The 25,265-nt window shown below is 46.7% G+C and overlaps 2 protein-coding genes across 8 annotated transcripts in view; one reads left to right on the plus strand and one right to left on the minus strand.

Moving 5' to 3' along the window:
- BIN3 (bridging integrator 3) overlaps positions 1 to 9,976 on the plus strand; it is a 121,425-nt gene extending 111,449 nt beyond the window's left edge. For all 5 annotated transcript variants that reach the window (XM_035139691.2, XM_035139693.2, XM_060283032.1 and 2 more), the window contains one exon: positions 9,014 to 9,976. In XM_035139691.2, coding sequence (XP_034995582.1) covers positions 9,014 to 9,160 — 147 coding nt within the window. In that variant the 3' untranslated portion in view covers positions 9,161 to 9,976. The remainder of the gene's footprint in view (positions 1 to 9,013) is intronic.
- A 769-nt stretch (positions 9,977 to 10,745) lies between these two features.
- CCAR2 (cell cycle and apoptosis regulator 2) overlaps positions 10,746 to 25,265 on the minus strand; it is a 32,852-nt gene continuing 18,332 nt past the window's right edge. The window contains exons 13-22 of one of the 3 annotated variants that reach the window (XM_035139690.2): positions 18,862 to 19,036; positions 18,131 to 18,388; positions 17,123 to 17,350; positions 16,346 to 16,523; positions 15,896 to 15,975; positions 14,931 to 15,077; positions 14,677 to 14,785; positions 13,953 to 14,144; positions 12,411 to 12,616; positions 10,746 to 11,778 (exon numbers count right to left, since the gene is read on the minus strand). In XM_035139690.2, the coding sequence (XP_034995581.2) occupies positions 11,722 to 11,778; positions 12,411 to 12,616; positions 13,953 to 14,144; positions 14,677 to 14,785; positions 14,931 to 15,077; positions 15,896 to 15,975; positions 16,346 to 16,523; positions 17,123 to 17,350; positions 18,131 to 18,388; positions 18,862 to 19,036 (1,630 nt within the window). In that variant the 3' untranslated portion in view covers positions 10,746 to 11,721. Of the gene's footprint in view, positions 11,779 to 12,410; positions 12,617 to 13,952; positions 14,145 to 14,676; positions 14,824 to 14,930; positions 15,078 to 15,895; positions 15,976 to 16,345; positions 16,524 to 17,122; positions 17,351 to 18,130; positions 18,389 to 18,861; positions 19,037 to 25,265 lie in introns of those variants that run through there. The other 2 variants (XR_009558586.1, XM_060283031.1) reach the window with 2 other exon arrangements.

The raw sequence follows: 25,265 nt of genomic DNA on the forward strand, positions 1-25,265 counted from the left end.
GACTAGGACCAGAGATCTCGGTTCAGATCCCCTCAGCCATCAAACAGACACTCTCTCAGCTTAACTTACAAGTTTGTTATGAAGAGAAAATGGGGTGCAAAGAACCTTCTTTGTCACCTTGAGCTCCTTATTATAAATTATGAATCTAATAATTACACACAACAGTCACTTGTTTTCTCCAAACCATTAACTGTGTTAAGAAAGTGTGCCGTGATTGTAGTTGGCTTATTCTCCAAAACATCCTTAAGTTTAACTGCAGTTAGTCTAGGTTCAGAAGTGAGAAAAGACCAGATACAAAGGCACCAGGTCAGAGGAGGAGGAGGGGAAAGACACCCCCCTCCCAACACTGCTTCACTCTTAGTTAGAGAGGGGAGAGATACCAGTTCATGTGTCACAGCTTTGCAAAGGATTGAGGGGAAACCCGCTTGCTCTTGGGTCACCCACCCTGCCTGATGCCAAGGGCTGATCCAGCATTCCCCCCCCCCTTTCTCTGGTGAGTATTGAGGGCAATGCTCTCATGCTAAATACTTCTGCCCACCCACAAACTTTTCCCCAGCCATAGGCTTTGAAGTTCCCACACAAAGATGAAAGAGGGAGAGTTTGTGCTCGCTTGTTGATGAAGGCTTGCGAAGAACATTTTCTTCTCTTCTTATCAGTTTCTGGTTTTAAATAATTTGTCCATGTTTAAGACGTCTGTTGTTGGAAGGGTTGCGTGAGTACATGCACATGTTGCATGTATACACGTGTGTACCCAGCAGGTGCATCAGGTCAGTTTTCAGTAGCTCTAGCTAGGGAATCATTTCTGAGTGACTACAATTAGTGTACAATTAGGGATGCGGGTGGCACTGTGGTCTAAACCACAGAGCCTAGGGCATGCCAATCAGAAGGTCAGCGGTTTGAATCCCTGCAACGGGGTGAGCTCCTGTTGCTCTATCCCAGCTCCTGCCCACCTAGCAGTTCGAAAGCACGTCAAAGTGCAAGTAGATAAATAGGTACCACTCTGGCGGGAAGGTAAACAGTGTTTCCGTGCACTCCTCTGGTTCGCCAGAAGTGGCTTAGTCATGCTGGCCACATGATCCAGAAGCTGTCTGGGGACAAACGCCGGCTCCCTTGACCTATAGAGAGAGATGGGCGCGCAACCCCAGTCATCCGCGACTGGACCTAATGGTCAGGGGTCCCTTTACCTTTTACCTTACAATTAGTGTGGGCAAAAGAAGCATCTTTCTTATCTACGCAGTACTAGCATACTGCCTTGTCCTCATGGATAGAAGAGGAGAGGAAGCTTTCCACTAACATAGAACAACTCACCAAGAACAAAGATGCCAAATAATCCTATGTAACTTGAAATGTGGGGTGTTTCAGCTGTTTCAATTTGTATGACATTTTATTTGAATACTAGTACCCTTAGAAAGTATAGGGACCCAGGTGGCGCTGTGGTTAAACCACTGAGCCTAGGGCTTGCTGATCAGAAGGTCGGCGGTTCGAATCCCTGTGACGGGGTGAGCTCCCGTTGCTCGGTCCCAGCTCCTGCCAACCTAGCAGTTCGAAAGCATGTCAAAGTACAAGGGTAGATAAATAGGTACCGCTCCAGCAGGAAGGTAAACGGCGTTTCCATGTGCTGCTCTGGTTTGCCAGAAGCGGCTTTGTCATGCTGGCCACATGACCTGGAAGCTATACGCCGGCTCCCTTGGCCAATAATGCGAGATGAGGGCGCAACCCCAGAGTCTGTCACGACTGGACCTAATGGTCAGGGGGCCCTTTACCTTTAGAAAGTAGTAAATGAGTATTTTGGAGATATACTAGGAATATGTAGCATGTACTTTTTAAAGTCTCCATCTCAGGTCAAATATTTGGCTAAACCTGCATACCATGTTTATAGTTGAGCAGGAAGCCTGATTTCAAGATGCAGAGGTCATAGGTGTTTGTGCGCATTTCAGGCCTTTGAGGTCTTCTTGTGTTTTGTGAGTAGAATATTTCATCCAGGGATTTCTGTTGCAATACTGGAGGTTTCATTGTAAATTCCTAGGCAGAGGACTAGTCATATATTTTATTGAAAAGCATAATGACACCTAGTCATTTTATTTAAGTATATTTATATTTATTTCCTCACCGATATAATTTGGGAAATATGTTTGAAAAAATGCAGATAGTTTTGTGAAAATCCCCAGAGCGTAGGGGGCACATTTTCTCTGTCCTGAATAACTCTGCCACTTCCTCTTGTCCTCTAGTTTATTTCTATTTTTTACTATTTTTCTTCCCACAGGCATTGCTCATTGTAAATTAAAAGTTCGAGATTCCAAATTCTGTAAAAGCTCAAACAATGAGTTCTGAATGGAAGCAAGCAAATTCAGACGAGATCTGCAAAATATTCAAATTTGCATAATTTATTCTGAGTAAAATCTGTGGTGTATATAATTAGCACATTTGTGGCCTTTATTGCTAAGTGCAAGCTTTGCTTTGATATCCAGACCCCCATAATTTTACATATTTTCTAAACGCTTGCTGTTTTAAAGATTTAAATTTTGTTCAAAATAAACACAATTAGAAAAAAAGCATAACATTTTCATGATTTGGTATTAATCAGCACACTTTGGTTTTATTAATATAGTGTTTTATTTACATAGAAGTGTTTTGGGGGGTGGGGGGAAGGTTGGCCCAGAATTCATACTGACTTCATACACAAAATTCAGGAATTTCCAAAGTTGCAGAATACCTCCCCTGACCAAAAGCAACTCTTTAACTATTGGACTTCAGTGGGAGATCTAGTTGCAAATGAGCCTTATCCAGGATCATGGGATTCCCATAGTGGATTTGAAGAACACTGGCTGAGTGTGGGTGTGTTTGGCTGTTTTGTTTCTTTTTAAAATCTTGGTGGAGGTTTGAAGTTTTCATACCGGTAATTCTGTCCCTTCGTAAGTCATTAGCAAATGCATAATATATGGAGTCTGGTGCCCTCAAGTGGATTTACTTGTTCAATGCTGCTAATCATGACAGTTCCCTCCCCCTTGAGGAAGTGACTACACTGTTTTGGGGGTAGTTACGTGGGTGGCGCTGTGGGTTAAACCACTGAGCCTAGGGCTTGCTGATCAGAAGGTTGGCGGTTCAAATCTCCGCAACGGGGTCAGCTCCCGTTGCCCGGTCCCTGCTCCTGCCAACCTAGCAGTTGGAAAGCACGTCAAAGTGCAAGTAGATAAATAGGTACCGCTACAGCGGGAAGGTAAACGGCGTTTCCGTGTGCTGCTCTGGTTCACCAGAAGCGGCTTAGCCACATGACCTGGAAGCTGTATGCTGGCTCCCTCGGCCAATAACGCGAGATGAGCGCCGCAACCCCAGAGTCGTCCATGACTGGACCTAACGGTCAGGGGTCCCTTTACCTTACTGCTGTGAAATTCTTTCTGTCATAACTGCAAAACTATCCGGGGTTTGAGGTTCAAAGTTAGAGGGAGCTACCATTTCCCTTTGCTTTCTACTTGCTTAGTGGTTAAAAAGCTGGCCAACTTCTAGACTGTGTAGAGTTCTGCCACTGTGGTAAGAGGAGTCTGCTGCACATAGTATCCTTGTGCTCATTAAGAGGAATCTGTAGCAAATGGGCACAAATAAGGTTTCTGAGGAAGAACAATGGCTCATTTGTATGAAGTTTTTAATAAGAAAAATCAAATACCCACCTCCAAACAAGAATTGTAGTTCATGGAACTTGCGGTTTTTAAAGGAGCAATGTCCAAAAATTATTCTTTTAAGTGCTCTGTTTATCAGATTTTTTTATACTGGCCTTCAGCAAATAACAGGCTGATCTACAAAAGTTAAAATACAGTAGAAGTACAAACCAGAAGGGTGAAAGCAGTAGTAAAAATCCCAGGAGAAAATGTCCTTTAGATGGTAAAAAGTCCAGGAAGATGAGTCTCTTCACCTGGTGCCAAAAATGCATCAGAGTAGGAATCCATTGAGCTTCCCTGGGATGGGAATGAAGTTTCCATGGACTGGGGGCCACTACAGAAAAGGCCTGCTCCATTTTCTTCCTGCCTCCTCTCCAATACACACTTCATTTCAATTAATAGCTCTACTGGGAAATGTTCCAGTACAAGCCTCATTGAAATGACTTGCCTCTCATTTTGCCATCTTTATAATGGCCTCCAAAATCTGCTGGCAGAGGTAGCAACCTTATGTTGCATCATGAGACGGCTACACCTGGGTTCCATGCTCAGTCAGCAAAGTTGGTGTTTGGGCCTCCCTCAAGCCAGTGTTCTGTTGCTGTCGGATTCCCAGGCCCATTCTCTGCCTCTGCCAATTCAGTTGTTCCTCATCCACTGAAGGCAGGCTTGAGACCACACATATTCCCAAAATGCACCATTACCTCAAAGTTTAAGAATGCCTGCCCTGGGACTTTGCATTTGCCCTTCTGAGAGAGAAGGGGCATCTGTTGGCTCTCCTGGTCAGGGAAGGGTGGCTTCACACTGCCCCCACAGCCATGCTTCTGCAGAGCGGGGGCACCTCTCTGTGGAGCCTGACAGAGGTACAGGCTGTTCAGTGGCCTGAAAAAGCATCCAGTGTCCCACAGGGACCATAGAATGAGGTTGCATTAGAACCACTTCCCCTCTAACCTCTCTAATACTTTTCTTCAAGTTCTAGCTGCTACAGATTTGTTCATGCAGATGACTGCAGCATCATAGGCAGGTCACTCTGTGAATTTTAGCCCATGGTGGCTTTGCACAAGTGGAAAGCACTTACTCTTGCACAAGTTGGGATAACCTACTTTTCACAGACCAAACAAAGAGTGTGAAAGGTTTTGTGTACCTTTGCACTCATTGTTAGCTGTTTGCTTCCTTGGGGCAGTGTCCTCCCTTGTGCAAGGGCCCAGGGACAATGTGTCAAGTAACTTTTGTTGCGTAGAGTGGGAGAGCCAGGTGGGGATGCAGGTGATTTTCAGGTATCTTGTGGTGTGGTGCTTCTTTGCATGCATATAAATGACTCAGGGAGAGATGGGGTTCTCATTTCTTATGCTGCTCCCCGTTACAAGGAGACAGATGGTGCTTACAGTTTGTGGTTTACTAAGGCTTATAGTTACTAGTCATACTAGTCATGTGTTGGGAGAGGAATGCTCCTAGGCATCTGCGCATGTAGAGACTACATGCTGTGTGCACCCACCCAATTAAGTGCATTATCACAAAGGCCATGGCTCAGACAATAGGCTGCTTATGTCCTGTTCAGCAGAGGGGTAGGGAAAGACTGGCTCTTGGGCTCTTGAAGAGGTGAGGGAAAGGGGCACTGATGTTTAATATGGTACAAGTAGTGTTTCCTGGAGCCAAGTAGTTTAATGCCACAGCATGTGATTAGCCCACTCAGCCCCTAGTGCTTTGGCTCTTCCTATTTTGGTTGTTCTGCTCTTGCCAATTTCACTTCATTAGTCATTGTGTAAACCAGCAGTCCTGCTGAATCACCAGAAAGCGCAGTTCTGTTACCTGGTGATCAGAAGGGAGAGCAGTGCTATAGCGCAGGGCTTCTGTCTCCTGGTGGTGCCCCCACTCCAGCTGCTAATAGATTAGGCTGAGGAACAGGGGTGGGGCCTTTGAGATTTAGGTGTTCCCAAGGAGTAGCAGCCACCTCCCCCTCAAAATAAAAAGCCGATTCACTGTGATGGTGAGGGGAAGAGGCTGTCTCTATGGAGATGGTGTATATATCTGTACCCAAAACATTTGCTCTTACACTGATGAGAGCCATGTGGTTAGGCACAGCAGCAGCTTAGCAGAGAAACCAGTCTCATCATTCCTGCCTCACGTTGTAGCTGGACAGGCTTCTTGGGTTAGTGCCACTGCTGCTTTTATTCTACCACAAGACCTCCTTGGTTGGAGACAGGGGAAGTTATTGGTTGGGATCCTTTGCAGAGCAACATTCTCAAAACCCATATGCAGGCTTTTAGGATACTGAAAGGTTTGCTAACAAGCCAGATACATATTTTACTATTTGCACCACATTCATCTGCCTTAGAATTCTACCGACCAGTGTTGTGGTCAGCCTTACCACAAGACCCCACTCCGCCCATGACCATAGAATTTTAATAATGAATTTAAGTATGACGTTCCTGGTTCTGCTCTTCTTATTACCAACACTTACTGCTCTTCCCTATCCAACTTCGAACTGAAAAGGTAAGAGCAGAATTACTTCGCATTTTTCTTCCTTCTCATATGGCTACAGCATTTATTTTTCATGGGACTCAAAGTGGGGTTGCTGAGGGTCTCAGTTGGCCTCCCATCAAGGCACAGACCAGACACTGACTTCAGACCATGGCAGTGGCAAAAGCCCTAGCCCAAGACTCCCTGCAAAAAGGGCTGCTTAGTGATTTGAGGAAAGTTACTAGTCCAAGGGATTTAGTGAGCACAGGCATAAAAGGAGGCAAAACTCTTCTGCTAGCAAAGCTGGGATTTAAAACAAGGTTCCTACGGTAGTTGTGGTTATGTGGTGTCTGGAGGGGCGCCTTGGCAGGCGTCATCTTGTAAAAATGAACACTTGAGCCACATTATTTGTCAGATATTGAGTTGATAAAATGATCCCCCCCCCTTTAAAAAGCTCCTCCATGGAAACTTCCAGATGGGAACAACCATGCAGTGTGCTGCCTGTATCGCTGCATAATTATTGCAGGGCACAGGGAGCAGCGATGGAAAAGCTGGGATTCTGATTTTCTTTGCAAAGCTTACTCCATCAGCTTCTGTTGCTATGGTGATAATGCATAAAAGGGGCAGTAGCAGGAACAGCAGGCAGTGTTGTCTAGTGGGCTCGGCAGAAGACAAATGGTTGTCTAGTGGGCTCAGCAGAAGACAGGGGTGTAGATCTCTGCGCTGATCTTGAAGGGAAGGCACCTGACCCCTTGGGGACCTGTCTAGGACACATGGATAAGAATAGCCACTTTGCGGAGGTGTTTGGAAGATTAGCTGGCATCTGTGAAAATCCTGCCCATGCTTGGCTGCCAAGGAAAGGGTTAAGCTGGGCCTACTGGTGTGTCTCCAGTTTGGTGTATGTAACCTTACAGGAGGAGAGCAGGAAACACCATTCTTCCCCCAACTGCTAGAAAGGTCAGAGTTCATGACTCACTCCTGCTCTCTCCTCTGCAAGGCTCCAGGCGGCTGTGTAGGAAGAGGGGTTTGTCACTGCCTAATCACAACTGAGAAAACGGATCCCCTTCAGAGGTGGAGATAAAAAGCATGGCCAGCAGGATCAAGCAGAACAAGACTAAACGTTTTTCTAGCTTTTTATATATACAGTAATGCATTCTTACGACTTGTGTCCCAGATAGTTTTATCACAGCTGCTTTGAAACTTGCAAACCATGTCTCCGCATCTTGTTTCTCCATCATTCCAGCTGAGTTGTACCTAGAGATACTGGGCTATGATGCTTTCTCTCACTTTCTTATGTGCGTACTCCTCCATATCTAAAGGAATCACACCTATTTTTAAAATAATCATATTGATTGCTTAATTGATAATCTGTATAAATTTGCATGAGGAAAACTTGTTTCTAAGGCAAACCTACTTCCTGTGGTGTAAGAGATGCATAGGGACGTGGGTGGCGCTGTGGTCTAAACCACAGAGCCTAGGTCTTGCTGTTCAGGTCAGCAGTTCGAATCCCCGCAACAGGGTGAGCTCCCGTTGCTCAGTCCCAGCTCCTGCCATCCTAGCAGTTTGAAAGCACGAAGTGCAAGTAGATAAATAGGTTCCACTCCGGCGGGAAGGTAAATGGCGTTTCCGTGCACTGCTCTGGTTCGCCAGAAGCGGCTTAGTCATGCTAGCCACATAACCCAGAAGCTATCTGCGGACAAACGCCAGCTCCCTCGGCCTATAGAACGAGATGAGCACTGCAACCCCAGAGTCATTCACAACTGGACCTTACGGTCAGGGGTCCCTTTACCGTTACCTTTTAAAAATTTGCATGAGGAAAACATATTTCTAAGGCAAACTTACTTCCTGTGGTGTAAGAGATGCATATGTCACCTTAAAAGCAGTTTTCTGTTATTCAGTTTAAGAGACATTTCCCCCTCTTCTCACACACAAAACAGAGTGTTTCTGGTTTTTAAGATGGTGCTTGCCATCTGCAGTATTTATGAAGTAGTTGCATATCAAATAAAAGTACCCTATGTGGGTTTTTTTTATTTAAAAAAATTACTCACTGGTTAAGGCACCTTTTTAGTTCAGAATATTTTAAAACAGTGTAACAAATTGACTAGCGGTCCCAAACCTGCTACTGTAGTTAAAACAATTTGGCCAGCTGTTGATTTGTTCCTTGGCCATCGTTGCAATGACACCAACATTTTAAGCATACAGTGCTGTTTATTGTAACCCTCCCTTGCCAAAAACATGAGGATGAGAGACTACTTAACCTTGTTTAAAAGCCCATGCTCCAACATGCCTTTTTAAAAATCTGAGTGATTTCTCAAATAGCACTGAAGGTTTGTAACCAGAGCTGAAATGTTTACAGCCATACTCTATTCATATTTACTCAAAAGGAAATGCCACCATGTGAATTGCAAGCTTGGTTACTTAATTTAACCAATAATTAACTGACTAAAACTATGCTCCTGTGAGGTTTTTTAAAATAAATAAATAAAAAGATTTATAAAAGTACATATAGCAAGTGCTATTTCAAATGGCATGCCCTTCAGTGTGGGGGGGGGGGGTTGCCTGTAAGATACTCTGCACAAAGCCTTTAATTTTGGCTTTTTACATGCAAATTTATACAGATTTAATCACTCAACTAAAAATCATGCAGTCAATCACTCAATCATATTTTTTTTAACCAGGTGACAGCCCTTGCAGTAACCAGCAGACAACCACACAACATTGCTGGCTCAGAAACTGGCATTTTAAAAATAGTTCAGTCACTGCAAGTACTAAAGTACTTCATCTGTATTTTCTTGGGAATGCTGAGGATGTGTGGTGGTTATAGATCACAGGAAAAGCCTGTTTAGATATTCATCTGTTGAGGAGATCTGCTTCTAATGGCACTCTTCCCTCTCCACCCCCTCCAGGTTGTGTACTACACGGAAATGTACAAAATCTTTGGTGACTTGACAGAACAGATTGATGAGCCTGGCCTGACAGATGAGCAGAGGCAGAAGGAGAACGAAGCCAAACTGAATGAACTGAGGGCCCTTTCCATTGTGGCTGATGACTGACCTCCAACTCGGATGCTCCAGGCTCATCACTGCTGCTGCTGCTGCTGCTGCTTCCACGCAGGGAAAATGGAGATTACTTCTTGCTCCTCCTTCTCTAAAAACTTTGTCTTCTCTGGATTTTAACCCATTGTATATATGCTTGTCCAGATTGACATGGCATATGCAGCTCTTGTGGGTTCCCTGCTGACTCTGCTTGATCCTGGGCAATAACCAATCATTGCCTTAAGACACTACTGTCAATTGCAAGCTTTTTCACTTGTTGGCTTTCTTTCACAGCATATTCAAAAATGTGTTTTTGCCTGGGTGCTTGTTGTCGTAGTTATGCGAGACCCTGAATCGCCATAGTTTACCAGATTTAACATAGGATTGCACCTCTGTGCCCTTATCACAACTGAGCCTTTTCCTAGCAGTGGCATTGTTGAGTTTGTATGCCTTTGTGCAGTAGAATACTGTCAAAACAAATTTTTATACTGAGTTGCAGTATTTTTCTGAGCCCAGAGGAAGACAGCCAGCATTTATAATGGTGGTCTCAATGCAGCTACTTTTTCAGCACCACAAATGTGCTGAAAAAGCCGCCCTCAGCTTATATGCGAGTTAGGCGGGTGGCGGTGGAGAAAGGCACAGGACCGGGGGTTCGGAGAAGATTAAGCTAATGAGAGAATACCACAAGTGTTGCGCCATTTTCTTAGGGGAAGCTGCTATGGAAGAGATGTTCCCTTCCTTGATTTTCTCCCCACTTTACAACAAGGACAGCATCTGTGCTGCTCAATATTTCCCACTCTTTTACAATTAAATAAAATGTATGGTGGTAGGTTACTCTTAAATGCTTCTGTTACCAGTGATTCTAATTTTATTTTTGAAAAAGAAAACCTGTCCTTGGCTATTTATCCATCTTCTTTCTCTGTGCAACCGCTGACACACACACTGCTGCCCTCTACTGCTTGAAAAGGCCAGTCTAAAGCAGCAGGCACCTGTTGCATGAGAACAGAGTTGAATACATGAGGCAGCAGCTAGAATGAGCTGCTAAGGGAACAGAGGAGCCGAGATGAGTTTTGATGAGGCTGTTTAAGAGGAGGCAACTATGAGATGTCTATATTTTATGAACTATGTAGATTATTTTAAAAACTCAGTACTCCTTCCCTCTCCGTAACTGTTTAGCATACTGATTATAGCATAATGCCAACAACTTTAAAACCCAACAAACCAGTCTTAAATGCCATTGTGAAATTAGGCTGAGGAACTCATTCCTTGACAATGCCTCTCAGCCAGAAATACTGTCTCCAAAGCAGCTTCTCCCCACCCCATGAAGGATCATCATTGCATTAATGCCCTTACCTCTGGAGATAACAAGAGTGCAGGGATGCACCACATTGCCTTTTGCTTTCAAGTTTTGCTTTATTTCTGTCAGTGGGAGATGGGTTGCTGTGCCATGTAAGCTGCTATTTGCGGGCCTACTTCTCTATAAAGTTATTAGCTAACTGTTTCATTAAGCAGCATCTAAATGATCACTGTATGTCAGCTGCATGTGTTTCTCTCAAATTAAGGCAGGCAAATTTCACTCAAAAGCAAAAAAGGCAGCACAGCCTTCTAACTGAGGAAAAGACTTTTATAAAAGGGAACCTGGCCAGTTAAATACAAGTTGTTACCACATTTACAGACTAAAAGCAACACATCCAGAAGAGACAGACCACCTGAGGGTGGGGAAACAGGTGGCCAGAGCAGATGCAACCAACAGTAACTGGCTTTGGACAGCCCCCCACCTGCCTGGCCTGCCACTACTCTGCTAAAGGCTACCACAGGGACCCAATGGGCTACCTATCACAGCTCTCCTTCCATTGCTACTTCCCCAAAATGGAAGTTAAATGCACTGCAGCCACCCTACCGCCTAAGACCAGACCTGGTGGCCGATAACTTCACTTACATTTGAAGACTGGCGAAAACACAGCAGATTGCTGAGCCTTTAAAGCTACATCTTGCAAGCGAGTGACTCAAAACTGCCAGAGAGGGAACCAAATGGCATTGTTTTCCTTAGAATGGCCAGCACGCAGCACTGAACCACCTCCTTGAGCAAAAGCTGTGAGGCAGGGAGGGAGGGAGGGCTTGAAGAGAACAGAAAAAAATTCTCCATGCAGCACAAAGAGGCCAGCCATGCCCTGTCCTTTGGTGCAGTCAGCCCCTGTTGTTCGTTACCGAACTGGGCTTTAAAAAATCCCTTCTAGTACTTTCTACTGGCAGACAGCTTGAGAATACCTGCATGGTAGCTTCTCCACTTCACACAATAGACCATCAAAACTCCTACTAAATGGGTACTCCTTTAAACAATAATGGTGGCTCCAGCATATGAACTGAATCCCAGCCATGATTAGGCTAGGTGGCCTTTCTGCCAACACACACAAGCCAGAGGTGGCGGAGTGGGCTTAGGAGGAACTCCAGCTCCAGCCTCTCACGTGGCAGTGAAAGGGTTGAAGGTTTCAAAGGCTTACCCAAACTGCTAACCCACAGCCCAAAAATATCAAACCAAAGTACAGCTCTTCCCTGCCAAGCTGCTTCTCCGGGGAGTCTCAGTTGCTGGAAACTGCTGTGGGTGCTGGTTCCTTCTTTTCTAGGCAATTATTGGTCTGAAAGAGACAAAAGAGGAAAGAAGCACAACAGTAAGAAAAGCAAACATTCAATTTATTTCATTCTTGTTGCCCTCCCCAGTCTTTAGACTCACCTATTTAACAAAATTTATCAACAAAAATCAAAACAGCACATAAAGAAAAAATAGACATACAACCCTGCGTGGCCCTAGCTGTTAAAGGCAGCTCTGAACAAGCGCTGCATGGCTTTTAGATAAGTTGCAGAGACTTTGAACAGATTTCCAGGATGACGATATTGACACATTGTTGGGTGCCTTTTTACTCCCCCTGCCCTTTAATTTTTTAAATATTGGAAGATTCTCATACATGTCTCAGAGGTGACATGCACACTGTATATTTAAAGCACACACCCCCCCCCCGTTTGCTGGAAACTAAATTCATCCCTCACCACTACAATTCCCAGCATATTGAACTAGTTTCCAGGATGCTTTGGGGGATGCCATGTGCTTTAAAGGTACAGTAGATTTGTCAGAGACACTTTTGCAAATAGCTTATAGCTGATCAAAACATACAGAGAAGCCTTCCTAGACTGCCTCATGTAAACAACAACTCCCACAACTCCTGACACCAGATAGGCTCTGTCCTAAAAGATTCCACAGGTTCCAGATTACCTTCTCAATTATCTTCTGGATTTCCAGCTGCAGTGGAATCAGGCGCTTCTTATTCTCCAGCAGCAGCCTCTGGAAACTGGATTTTTGCCTCTCGTTCCCCTTGCACTGCTCCTCCATCTCAGTGAGGCGCTTCTGCAGCTCTTGAACCTCCAATGTCAGGGCCTTGTTGGAAGCCTCTGTTGTAGAGAAGCGAACCTGGGTCTCTTCTGTAAGCACAGCCCAGAGCGTAGAATCAGATTCCAGGAAGTAACACAATGGACTGAGATAAGAGCAGTGCTATCTCCCAACACCAGGAACAAAAGCCATTGTTCTGAACTCACAAAGCATGTGACAAGGGTGAAGGCAGAAATTCAAAGTATCTCAAAAAGGGAAGCTGGAGGAGATACTTATACACGGCCATCGTATATAAATTGGGGGAAGGGCCAGGCAACACATGCCCCAGTAAACCATAATTGTTCCATGTGAACACAGAGATGGCTTCTGCTTTGTTCCCTAGTGGCAAGCAGGAGCAACAAACCACGATCCCTGGCCAATCGTGTCTGAATGGGATTGTGGTGGTTCCACTCTGAACAAACCTTGGCTACAGATCATGGTTTCTCTTATGTGCTTGTGAGGATGAGCAAAGTGGCAGAAATTAGTGCATTCACAATAGACCATAACCATGTCCAGCTAGCCCACTCTCTGCCTCCAGCTCAAATTCTTGGAAAGTCAAGCAGGTATGAGTAGCCAAAAACAGGCAAGGAGCATTAGCCTAGAACAGGCATCCCCAAACTTCGGCCCTCCAGATGTTTTGGACTACAATTCCCATCTTCCCCGACCACTGGTCCTGTTAGCTAGGGATCATGGGAGTTATAGGCCAAAACATCTGGAGGGCCACAGTTTGGGGATGCCTGGCCTAGAATCACTGCAGCCCCCACCATCCCCAAAGGTTCTATCAACAATGGTTCCACCACTCAATGCTTTGTTGCACTGGGTGCCAATTGCACTCCTGCATCCAATTCTTGTTGGGTTTCATTTGCCTAATATATATATATTGGGAGCCCTGTCATTCATCAGATATAAGTGCTTTGTATGAGTGTGCCCAATGGAACAGCCAATGAACTGCTCCATGTTGTTGAGAGACTAAAGCAAAACAGGTGCTTTCCCTTGAATTTTGGCTTGGTGCAGCTTCTTGGGGATACTGTACAGCAGGGTGGGGAACTCGATCTAGACAGGATGCCATATCTTACCCCTTGTGGGGACATCCAATTGTCAATCACCTAGCATAGCAATATCAAGTCACCTATTTTGCCCATGAGTTTTGTGGAACAGTTCTCAAAAGCTAGACCTGACAGTCAGCTGATAATTGGGTCTTGCAAACCTTTCGGGCTGAGGCAAGTCTTTACCTGTCCTACAGCTGGTATCACCTGCCTGGACATGGCTTGACCAAAATGGTCTTGGGACCAAACAGAGAGCCTGGCAGGCCTAATGAGACGCATGGACCACAGGTTCCCCACTCCAATCCTTTACAAGATGAGCTGATCCTAACCATGTGTGGCTCACCCAATTTGAGCTCCAACGTGTGGATTTTGTTCTCTAGATAGAGTCGGCTGTTTTCTGTCTGTTCTGCCTTTTCCAGCAGTTTCCCTACATTAAGGACAGTCCCATTGTATGAAACCAGGTTGCCGGACTCTGGAGAATGCTTGGTAGGCACCTCAGGCACAGAGATAGATGAGGACAGTAGATTGAGGTTCCCTGTAAGAACAAGGCAACATTTACTCTGCTTGGTTTAGAAATGGAGCATCCAGAGACAGGGAATGGGAACCAAGGGCAGAAAAAAAACCCATTCAAATTACTTTTGTGCTACAGTTTCCAGTTGCTCCCATTGTGGGTTAGAAAGCTCTGTTCTCTCCTTCCTCCAATCACACGCAATTGCCACCATCCCAAAGCTGAGCATGCCCTTCAAAGATGGATTGAAAGAGATTCTACAGAAGTAACTTTTCCCTTCCTTGCATCATTGCAGAGTCACTAGTGGCAGGTTGGGCAACATGTACACTGCCCCATGCACACAGGAATTGGGACAGGGCAGAAGAATATTGGGATTGCTCCCTAGCAGAACTAGGCATAACTGGGTGGTCAGTAAATAGGACCAGAAGCCACTGATCATGGGTAAGAGCTAAGCTGAAACTGTTAAGAGTTCTAGCTCAGAAGGAAAAATAAAGGGATCCTTCTACCCATGAAGCTCTGCAACTGAACAGTCCCTTCCAACCCCACACTGAGTACCTACCTAATGTCTCCTCCTCAGGGCCTGGCTCAGTCCCTTCCTGTCGGCTGTAGCGTAGGCTGCGGTAACGGCACACGAACTGCGTCACCACCCTGTTCACCAGGCGCTTCACCTGCCACCAGATGAGACACCCCCCCTCCATGAATGGCACTGGAAAAGGCCGCAAACAGATCCTTGTACCCTCTGCGCTAATCAAGAAGGTCTCAAGTCATTCAAACCTCCAGCAAAAGCAGGGGAGAAATCAGATTGGCACTCACCTGCTCTTTGCAGAGATGCAGCCCCAAGGTGAGAAGCACCTTTTCCATATCCCTCCTGTGCAGGTAGCCGCAGAAATTCAAGTCAAAGTAAATGAAGGCAAGAAGGGCATCCAATGGCAGCACAGCACTTGGGTCCAGCTCTCTGGGCTGGGGAAAGGTGGTGTAAGAAAAAGAAAAAGGCTGTTCAAACTGTCAAGGTGTCACTTCCCTTCCACTACAGAGACCACCCCCTGCACTTTCATTATAGGGTAGATTTCAACAGTGAACTGTTAGGGACTGAGCTTCCCCGCAGCCAAAGACAGGCATCTACTGCATATCCACAGCTGACTTGGAACATGTTGGTGAGATTTAGTCTCAGCAACTAGGAATGATCAGGTTTCTAAGATCAGCTCCTATACTGGAGTACCATCACTGCACTCGGGAGCCCACTGGGTATCAGAGACAAGCCTAGTTAAAACTGGACCAGAACGATATTGAAATGGCCATTAGGTGTTGAGAAGCCTTAGGGGCAGCACAGGCTAATCTAGAACTGGTAAGAATACAAACAGGCATCTCGGGCAAAACAAAAAAGTGCTCTCATATTTATTTTCTTGCTATGGAAAATACACATGAGACAGCAAATTCTAGGATTTTGAGGAAGAAAAATCCACATGGATAAGTCTTATCACAAACCATGGAATACAGAGCTTATAAAAAAATAATAGCAACTGCTGGAATTCTTGGGAACTCCACTTTTCCCTTTACAAGCAACACGTTTCTAATTCACATAGGTATGAAGACAGACATCAAGGCAAAAGGGACAGCTTTTACATAATGCTTAAAAACCCATAAGATACCCAGCTGGGAATTCTGATACTGAGAAATCAGTATCCTTTTCTACAACCCAAGCTCCAGCCACAATTCCCAGGGCTTCTGGCCTAAAGAGTTCAAAGCAGACTTTGAGGAGGAGGGGATTTGTCACTGACCACATCATGAAGGGAGGAGAACTCCATCTCTGATTGGTTGGATGCAACTGATCTCACTTCAGCATCTTCTAACTTGACACCTGTGGGGAATGCAGCATGACTGGCTTCAGAGGCTGACCTCTGCTCAGTGCTTACCAAGAGAGACTTGAGTGAATACCAGCGTCTTCCAAAGCACAGGCTCACTGAGCAGATACCACTGGCTTGTGTGAAATGAACAACAGACCAGAGAAAGGAACTCAAGGATCCTACTCTTGCCCTACTAGGGATAAGGAAAACCTATGGGCATGCTCCTTTCAACTTGCATCTTCCTTGCAATTAAACACACTGAGAGGTGCAGCTGTCTGCAGGCAGCATCATGGCTGTCCCAACCTTTACATATGTGTGTACGCACACATACACTTTTCAATGAGAGCAGCCATATCCTAACTTTGCACTTCCCAGAGTACCTACCAAAATCCTCCTCCTCCTCCTCTCTCAGCAGCAGCAAGTCATCCTCTAGGCTCAGCTCACACAGCTCATCTGTAGAATCCTTTGATTCCGCTTTGACATTCCCACTGACCTCCTCCTTGGCTGAACTGGCCCCATCCTGACCTGAGGGCTTCTTCTCAGTGTCCCCAGCCTCCTCCTTCTACAGGAATGAAAAACACATAAACATAACTCTTCCAAATTCTGCAGTTTGTATTAATTATGAAAATTTGAGTACATATACATAATCTCTTGCCTCTGCATTATCTGTTTGGTTTTGGCTAGTACTGAGAAGTCCCCAAAAGCAGCAGCATAGTTGCTGTCCATGATCACTGGGAATCTAAGTGAGTCACCCACTCTGGCTTCTGAGATGTCAGCAGGCATTGCCCACACACTATCAAGCATAGGCACAACAGCTGGAAATTTGCAGTCCGGCACTCCAATCCTGCCATGGATGCTTTCAAAAGCCCCCAGGTGCTCTTAGACCCAATATGTGGAAGGTGAGACATACCTCCATCACCTAAGCATCTGAGGCCACTTTGCTATACAGTGGTACCTTGGTTTACAACCATAATCCGTTCTGGAGATCCGGTTATAAACCAAAAAATATTGGTTGTAATCCAAAAGAAAGGGTTGTAATACAAAAAAAGTGACACACACTTCCGGGTTTGACATGGTTGTAATCCAAAACGGTTGTAATCCAAAGCGGTTGCAAACCAAGGCACCACTGTACTAACGGGCCAGAGAGGCGCGTCATCTCACCTGAACATCCTTCTGGCTATTTTCCAGGGCTTCCTCTGTCCCAATATTCTCTTGAGGCTCTTCTCTCAGCTCATTCTCTCCCTCCTTTTCTGATTCAGCTGCTTTCTCCTGCTCGGGGTTCTTTGCCTCCACCGACTCCTTCTCTGGCAGGGCCAGTAATGCCTTGTAGAGCTTATAACCAAAATCCCGTTGCAGCATCTCCTGGAAGAACTCTGCCACCACTGCCACCTCAGGGGTGGAAAGAGAGAGAGAGAGAGAGAGAAAGCAGTGAGCAAGAAACAAGGAAAGATCTTGATGCCACATCAGCCACAGAAGTGAGTAGACACTTGCATGCAAGCACAAATCTCAAAGTTGAACGTACCAGGTATGAAAACCTTCATAAGGCAATCTTATGCTCGTATAAACTGCAATTCACTCTACGTTAGACCTATCTGCACCAAGCCTCCTTAACTTTCTTCTCCCCTCGCTCCAACTGCAAAGGCCTCTAGAAATACACCTTCTTAAGGCCCTACTGATCACAACACTGCTGTCTGCCAGGGACATAGGAAGCTCCTCTTTACAGAGTCAGACCTTTGGTCCATCTGGTGCAGTACTGCCTACAATGACTGGCAGTGACTCTTCAGAGAGGACATGGGGGCATTTCTAGTCCTATGTGGAGAGGCCAAGGATTGAAACTGGGACCTTCTGTATGCAAAGCAGATGTTCTACTCTTCTTCTAGCATCCTCTCCTCCCATGCACCCCTTATGCAAGCAGGTGGCTGGAACAGAGGAAGTAGCAGACATTCATGGTCACACCAGAGCTTCCTCAGTAACTTCTACTAGTTTCCATGAACTTCAAACACCATAAGAGGCTACTGAGCTGATAGGAACATACGTGTGGTAGCTTGCCTGAGATATACACCCCAAAAGGCAAATCTCAAAATTCCACTAGAAAGAGGAGGTGCCAAGAGAAGCCAGAAGAGGAGAGTCTTCCTGTAGAAGCCAGATCCCAAAGAAAATGAAGCCTACCTCAAAGGAGAGCTTCTCCCGCTGCCGCCTGTACTCCAGCAGGGTGCAAAGGGAGATGTTGGTGCAGCTGGGCTGGCCACCCTGCAGTGCCGGCTGTAGGTGAGCAACAATGGCAGGCTCCAGGGGAGGAATTGGAATCTCTGGCTCAGGTGCTGAGGTCTCAAGAGCTGGCTCAGGGACATGTTCAGCTGAGTCTACCTCCTGTTCACTGGACTCCTGCTTGGAGCCTTGTTCAGAGGACTGTACAGTTTCCTCTTCCTGTTTAAGAGTATAATCATTTCAGTAAGCACTGGATGCAACAACCCCTAACTTGGATGAAGTACGTACTCCTGAGCCAAGGCTAATGTCTAGCTTCAATCTGAAGCCAAAGTCTGTTCCCAACTATGTTCTTAAACTGGTGGAGTGACCCCACAAAGCCTGGGAAACAAGGACTGTCCCATGACTGAAGTCATAGGAACCTAGAAAGCTGCCTCATACCAAGTCAGACCAACAGCCCATCAAATACTGTCTGCACAGAATGGCAGCAACTCCCTAAAATGGGTTTCAGGCAGGGTTCTCATCCAGCCCTACCTATAGATGCTGGGAATCAAATGGCCCTTCTCCCAAGTGGTATAAGAGTGCCTTAAATAAATAAATAAAATATTAAAAACCCCTCGTGCTGTAGGTTACCAGGTGCCTCTGATTTCTCTCTGCTCTGGTTAACTTTCTGTCCAACACCAACCCATTCTTACCATCTCCACTTTCTCTTCTGATGGTGCAGCAGCTTTTTCTGCTTTCTGCTTGCATGAGGCCTCCCATTCTTCAAGAGATGGCATGCAGCTCCAAATGTCTGGCAAGAAGACCACTGTCCTCTCCTGATGAGATGGGTTTCCCTCACGCAAGTATCTGAACTCTGCAAACCGGAACCTGATGAACAGGGATTGGAGAGAGAATTGAGACACAACAGGACACAAAAATGCCCATTCTCAGGAGGGCTGTACAGTCCCACCAAGCTGTTCTGCTGCAGCTGGTATGCAGGCTGTTTACAGAATAGTTTCTTTCCTTGGTCACCGAGACCAAGAGCCTTTTAGGTCTTGATCAATCCTATCTGTTCCAAGTCTATGCCTCTCCTGGTCATCCCAGGTCAGTTACAGGACTCAGGGTGGTTCCTGCTAAACACTCTCCATCCCACCCATGGAGCCAAGGCCAAAGTAAATCAGGATCTGCCTCCTTGAGAGATCACACTAAATTCAAAAAGTAGAGTGGGGATGGCTTGATTGCGCCACCAAATGCAGAGAATGTGTAGGGATGCAAGACTCCCACAGGAAGCCTCATTCCTAGAGAAGCAGCAAAACAAGCCGCAAAATACAGAATGATTTCTGAAAAACACAGAAATGTCACAGCAATGAGCCAGTAAGTACTGTGAGGATTCCTACCCCAAAGGTCACAAGAGGGTACTCAAGATATCGAATTACACACATCACTACAAATTAGATAATGAGGATATACTTAAATGACCTGTGTATTTAATGTCATTTGCATTTCTCCCTTTTTGGAAAAAAAGAACCTACAGAATGGATTGTCAGCCATCAAGATGGAGATGGAGGAGGAGGAGGAGGAAATGGGACTCCTGGGACATTGACTCATACCAGCCAGCACCCAGCAATGCACGGACTTTTTTTGCCTGTGGTGTGGAGGAGGGCAACCTGCGGATCTCAGCCTTCTTTCAGGTGGAGGAAAAGGGGGCAGCAGAAAGAGAGGGGAAAGGGGTTGCTCTACTCCATTCCACCCCCAACTACTGATTATCAAGATGTAAGTAAATATAAATGCTGTAGGAAATATGCTTTGCATCAGTGCTCATATGATACTGTAATCACTGATGCTGGTAACAAATAGCATATTTCCTACAGCGTTTATATTTGCATACATCTTAAGAAACTGAACTGCATCCTTCTCATATTAATTCTTACAAGTCTGGCTGATGAAGAATTGATCAAGATTGGCTGAAGAAGCATTGAACGAAACAGATTGGTTATCCGGTGTAATGGTGCTGAGGATGCTTCCCACAAGTCACGACGCACAGCTACCTTGAGTAATATCTACAAGGCTTTATTTACAAGTATGTACAAGAAATAGTAAAAATGTCCATGACTGTTCAGTCCGAGTCAGAATCCGGAAGTGCCGGACGACAGGACCTCCTCCAGCAAAGTAGCTTTGGCGCCCTGAGTCTCCTCCTCTCCTCCCGGCTCCCCCCCCCCCAGTGTTGCTGAGGAGAAGGGGCGATGGTAGTCCTCTGGCCAGGCTCTTTGGCCACTGACACCTCCCCTTCCACAGCGCTCTGACCTGACGCTCCAGACCTTTCCTGGTGGATTTCTGAGCTGTCAGCATCCCTGGCCCCTTGCTCCACCTCCCCAAGCTCTGCGCTACTCTCTGAGCGGTGCTCTGAGCTGGGAGCATCCTGTAAGTCGAATCCCATAGGAATGCATTGGGAGAAAAAATCCATAAGTCGAAGCAACCCTATCTAAAAATTCGTAAGTAGAAAAAATCCTATCTAAACTGCATCCAAGATGGCGGACGGAGCTCCATTCGTAAGTAGAAACATCCGTAAGTAGAGTTATTCATAAGTAGAGGTACCACTCTATATCAAACTTTTGAATTATTCCACCACGACTGGTGAAGATTTAGAGACTTTGGTTGCAATTTCTGATCATTTGTATTAGTCTATAAATAGTGTTTAGTGCAATTGTTATTGGCCATTGCGTTATTTAGTTCTGCTTAAATGTATAGTGCACAGGTGGGGCCATTGGTTTACTATTGTAATCCTTTCCCTGTAGGTCACTTAAGTGATTTCTTTGTGTATTGTGGTATATACATTTTATGAATAAATAAGCTAGTGAGACTCAGCCAAACGCTACTGGAGAAACTCTACTTTCCATCCAAGTTGGCAACAGTTGCCCAATGAATACTAGTCCAGCACGGACTCCTTCCACAAAATCCAGTGATCAGCCAAGCTCTGTTGCTGCTATTGGCCCATAATGGTTCCAGAATCCTGAACTTGAGTCATTCATTCTGCTAGCCTCGTTCACTGCAGTTGCCCCTGCCATTAGACTTCACTCCAGAAACATTTGACTTCACTAGAGAACAGAAGAAGAGGGTTTCTGAGGAACGACTACTCCAACCCAAGACTGAATTCAACAGGTGGCAAAGCTTTAAAGGCCCAGAAGCTCCCATCTTCCTGCATCTGTTACTTCCCAAACAAGTCACGTGTGCAGTCAGGTTTAAGCAAAATAAGACCTGTTGCCATGGTTACCCAGTGCAAGGAATCTATATATAGCCATGCTGCTACTAACCAAACCAATGTATTCCAAGTTCCGGCTTCTCCCCTCCGTGCCGATTGGTTGGAGGTCTGATCTTATGAAGTATTCACTGACTCCAAAGAGCCCATATGCAAAAGCATCTGCTGGACTTCCAGGGAACCAGTGGCACACAGTTCTCGGTTAGGATGGCAGCACAAATGGGCTTTCCCTAGAAGTACTCCACAAGCCCCAAGAACTGAGCAAAAGGCCCAAGAACTGAGCCTGGGCAATGAGACCCATATCCAACCATGTTTTCTGCAACTCCACCTATTCTATTTATTGTTGCTTCCCACCCACAAAGAAGGCTCTTGCTCCCCGCCCCCGCCCCCAAGTGATGGCTCAAAAGGAGGCTGCCTTTGCTTCACTGCTACAGGTGAGAGGAAGGGGACCCAGAAGGTAAACAAAGGAGATCTGACATCAGGAATCACAAGACAGAGAAACCAGTAGGAGAACACTTCAATCTCCCAGGACATTCTATACAAGATCTCAAAGTAGCTGTTTTATTACAGAAAAATTCTTATCTCATTATACATGATCAAGCTTTCTTTAGCACCTCAGCCCTTGCTTTTTCCTGCAAGACCAATTGCAGTCGTTAACAGTCATCAACAGGTTTACCACTCCTATCAGCCAATCACCCATTCCCACCACCCTTCTGAGTAATACCCCTCACCACCCTCTGACTATACATAAGGGTCTGGTGACTTCTGTTTCAGTGTATCTGAAGAAGTGTGCATGCACACGAAAGCTCATACCTATGACAAACTTAGTTGGTCTCTAAGGTGCTACTGGAAGGATTTTTTTAAATTTTGTTTTGAAAGGAGAGGATCTCTCAGCTCACAAAGGGCAGAAACAACTTCATCATTAACTACAGAACTTTCCTCAGGTCTTTGATTCATGGGGTAATTTAAAGTACACACTAGCTCTTATCAAATCTTTTTTTAAGTAGCAGACCTGGCAAATATGGTCATAATCCCAGACATTCCCATGACATGGGGAACCTCTGCCAGGCTATGGGCCAGAATTAGGCCTGGCAGAGTTTCTAGATTGGCCCTTGAAGCAATTTTCTCCAAACCACGACCACCTGCCCCACAGGCAGGTATAGACATGGCTGCAAAGGAGCAATGAGGAGCTTGAAGCATGCTGCTGATTGTTTCTTGAAAAACGGGACTTACTGACAAGCCCTTTTGAAATTGTCTGTCTGCAGGTGTGAGGGACAGGGGATATCGCGAAGTCCCTCCCCTCCTGAGTTCAAGCCCGTCCCCGAGCAAAGGGGAAAGCAGGGAGAGTTCCGATTCCAGTGGGGAAGCAGGAAGTCGTGTCCGAGGCTCAGGCAAGGTAGAGGAGCCAGGGTCCCAGGTGGGACAGGAAGGGGCAAGCAAGGGGGGAAGACCCATCCCCCCAACTCCAGAATTACGCAGGAAGAGGAGGGGCAAGAGGATGGGTCTGCCAAAGCTCTTGTGTTGGAGAAAGACGCGCCAAAAGCCATTAGGAGGTTCTGAAACCGACTGACCACATCACTCCGTGTAAATAGCAATGACTTGAGCACTGTAAATACGCAGCACCAATAAAAGAATAAAATGCAGAGCTGCGTGGCGTCGTTACTCTGAAGTAGTCCACTCCGGCCACCGTGACAGCAACCTCCTAATCATTTTTGGGCTACTTTGGAGTTGCCGGGATGAGCGTGTCAGAGGCGGAGAAGTGGCGGCAGATCGCGGAGCAAGCCCAGCTAGAACTGCAGCAGCTGTCGCTGCAGGCGCAGGGAGAATTGAAGGCAGCTAAAGAGGAGACTAAGAAGGTCCAGGACGACCGGCTACAACTTGCGGAACAGGTGAGAGAGCTTCAGGAAAAAGAGCAGCAATTAAGGGCGGTGGCGGTAGACCTCCAAAACAAGCTGGATGCAGAGAAAAACAAGGCGGGAGGGGCACCCCAAGTCCAAGTGCTGCCAGGAAGGAGAGCTGGGACCCTAGTTAGCAAGTTCAATGGAGACCCGAAGGAATTTCAAGGCTTTGAGACTGAGATTGTGTATGCTCTTGAGCTGCACCACGATGAGTTCCCTGATGATGAGCACAGAGTAGCGTTTATTGTGGAGCACCTTACCGGGGCAGCCAGGGAGTGGCTAAGACCGTTAATTGCAACAAGGAATCCTTGCATGAAGAATGTCAAACTATTTCTAGAAGGTTTGAAAACGATGTATTCGTCCGATAGTCATATGGACCAGACTAAGGAGGAACTTCATAATTTACGCCAAGGAAATATGACAGTTCGCGCGTATTGGGCGAAATTCACCATGCTGGTGCACAGATTGGGGTGGGAACTGGGGTCCCCCCCAATGCAAGCGGCGTTCTACTTGGGGTTGCATGAGGAGGTGAAGGATGAGCTCTCGAGAGGTCCAAAGCCCAGTGATATGGATCAGCTGAGCAAAGCGGCTCTGGCGGTGGGGGTGAGACAGGAATCCCGGTGGAGCGACAAACAAGCAACGCGCGCAAAGCGGGCTTGGTTCCCACGGTCGCAGGAGAAACCACTCCCCCAACAACCCTTTCAAGCCACGCCTGGGGCCAGCCAGGACCAGGAACCCATGCAGATTGATAGCGCGCGCGCGCGGGCTTTTCAAACCCCAGCGGCGCCAAGACGCAAGGAGGGAAAGGGCGGGAATTGCTTTCTCTGCAACTCCCCCCAGCATCTCGTCAGAGACTGCCCACATCGCAGGGAGTGGCAAGGAAGGGCGGGAACGGTGGTGCCCTCCCCCACTGACGCAGCACCACAGCAGGGAAACGGGAAAGCCTGGCTGCAGGAGACAAGGGGCAGCAGCCAGGCACAGTCAGCAGACAACAGCCCCAGCCCACCCACCCGCACAGAGAGGAGCAGAGCCAGCCCACCCCTCCCAGAGCAGGAGTGGTTCTAGAAGTCACGCTAACGCTCCCAAATGGCTATCCCCTGACAGTCCTTGCCTTAATTGACAGTGGTGCCTCAGCGAACTTCTTCTCGAGAAACTTTGCAGAAGAGCACCAGATCCAGCTTCTGCAGCTGGATTTTCCCCTTCACGTGGCAACCATTGACGGCAGAGAGCTGCTGGGGGGGGCCATCACTCATCAAACCCCCCCCCATGAGAATGACGGTGGGAAGGCACTCAGAGACACTGGCATTCAACGTCACCACCATCTCAGACCCCCCCATCGTCTTGGGCATGAGCTGGCTGGCGCGCCACGACCCCTCCATCAGTTGGCACCAGAGATGCATCACTTTTGGATCGGACTTTTGCCTGGAACATTGCATGCAGCACCAACCAGGGGAGGGGCCTCCGATAGCCACGGTGGCCACCATGCACGTCAAAGGGGGTGAGGCGATACCCAAGCCGTACTGGGACCTGCAGGAGGTCTTCAGCGAAGCGGAGTCCGACCACCTACCCCCACACAGGCCTTTTGACTGCCAGATCAACCTGGTGCCAGGGGCAACTATACCCCCAGCCAAGCTGTACGCCATGTCAGACCAGGAACTGGAGGATCTGCGCGCTTTCATCGACAAGAACCTCAAGCGGGGGTTCATCAGAGAAAGCAAGGCAGCAGGGGGCAGCCCGGTCTTCTGGGTGGACAAGAAAGACACGCAACAGCGCCGCCTGGTGGTGGATTTTAGACGGCTGAATTCGGTGACAGAGCCAGTGGCTTTCCCCATGCCCAGAGTGGATGATCTCCTGACAGCAGCACGCAGGGGCAAGATTTTCACCAAGCTAGACCTGAGGGGGGCGTACAACTTGATCAGGATCCGGGAAGGCGATGAATGGAAGACCACGATGTTCACGCCTC

Source organism: Zootoca vivipara, chromosome 15 (assembly GCF_963506605.1).
Source record: "Zootoca vivipara chromosome 15, rZooViv1.1, whole genome shotgun sequence".
Lineage (NCBI taxonomy): Eukaryota > Metazoa > Chordata > Lepidosauria > Squamata > Lacertidae > Zootoca > Zootoca vivipara.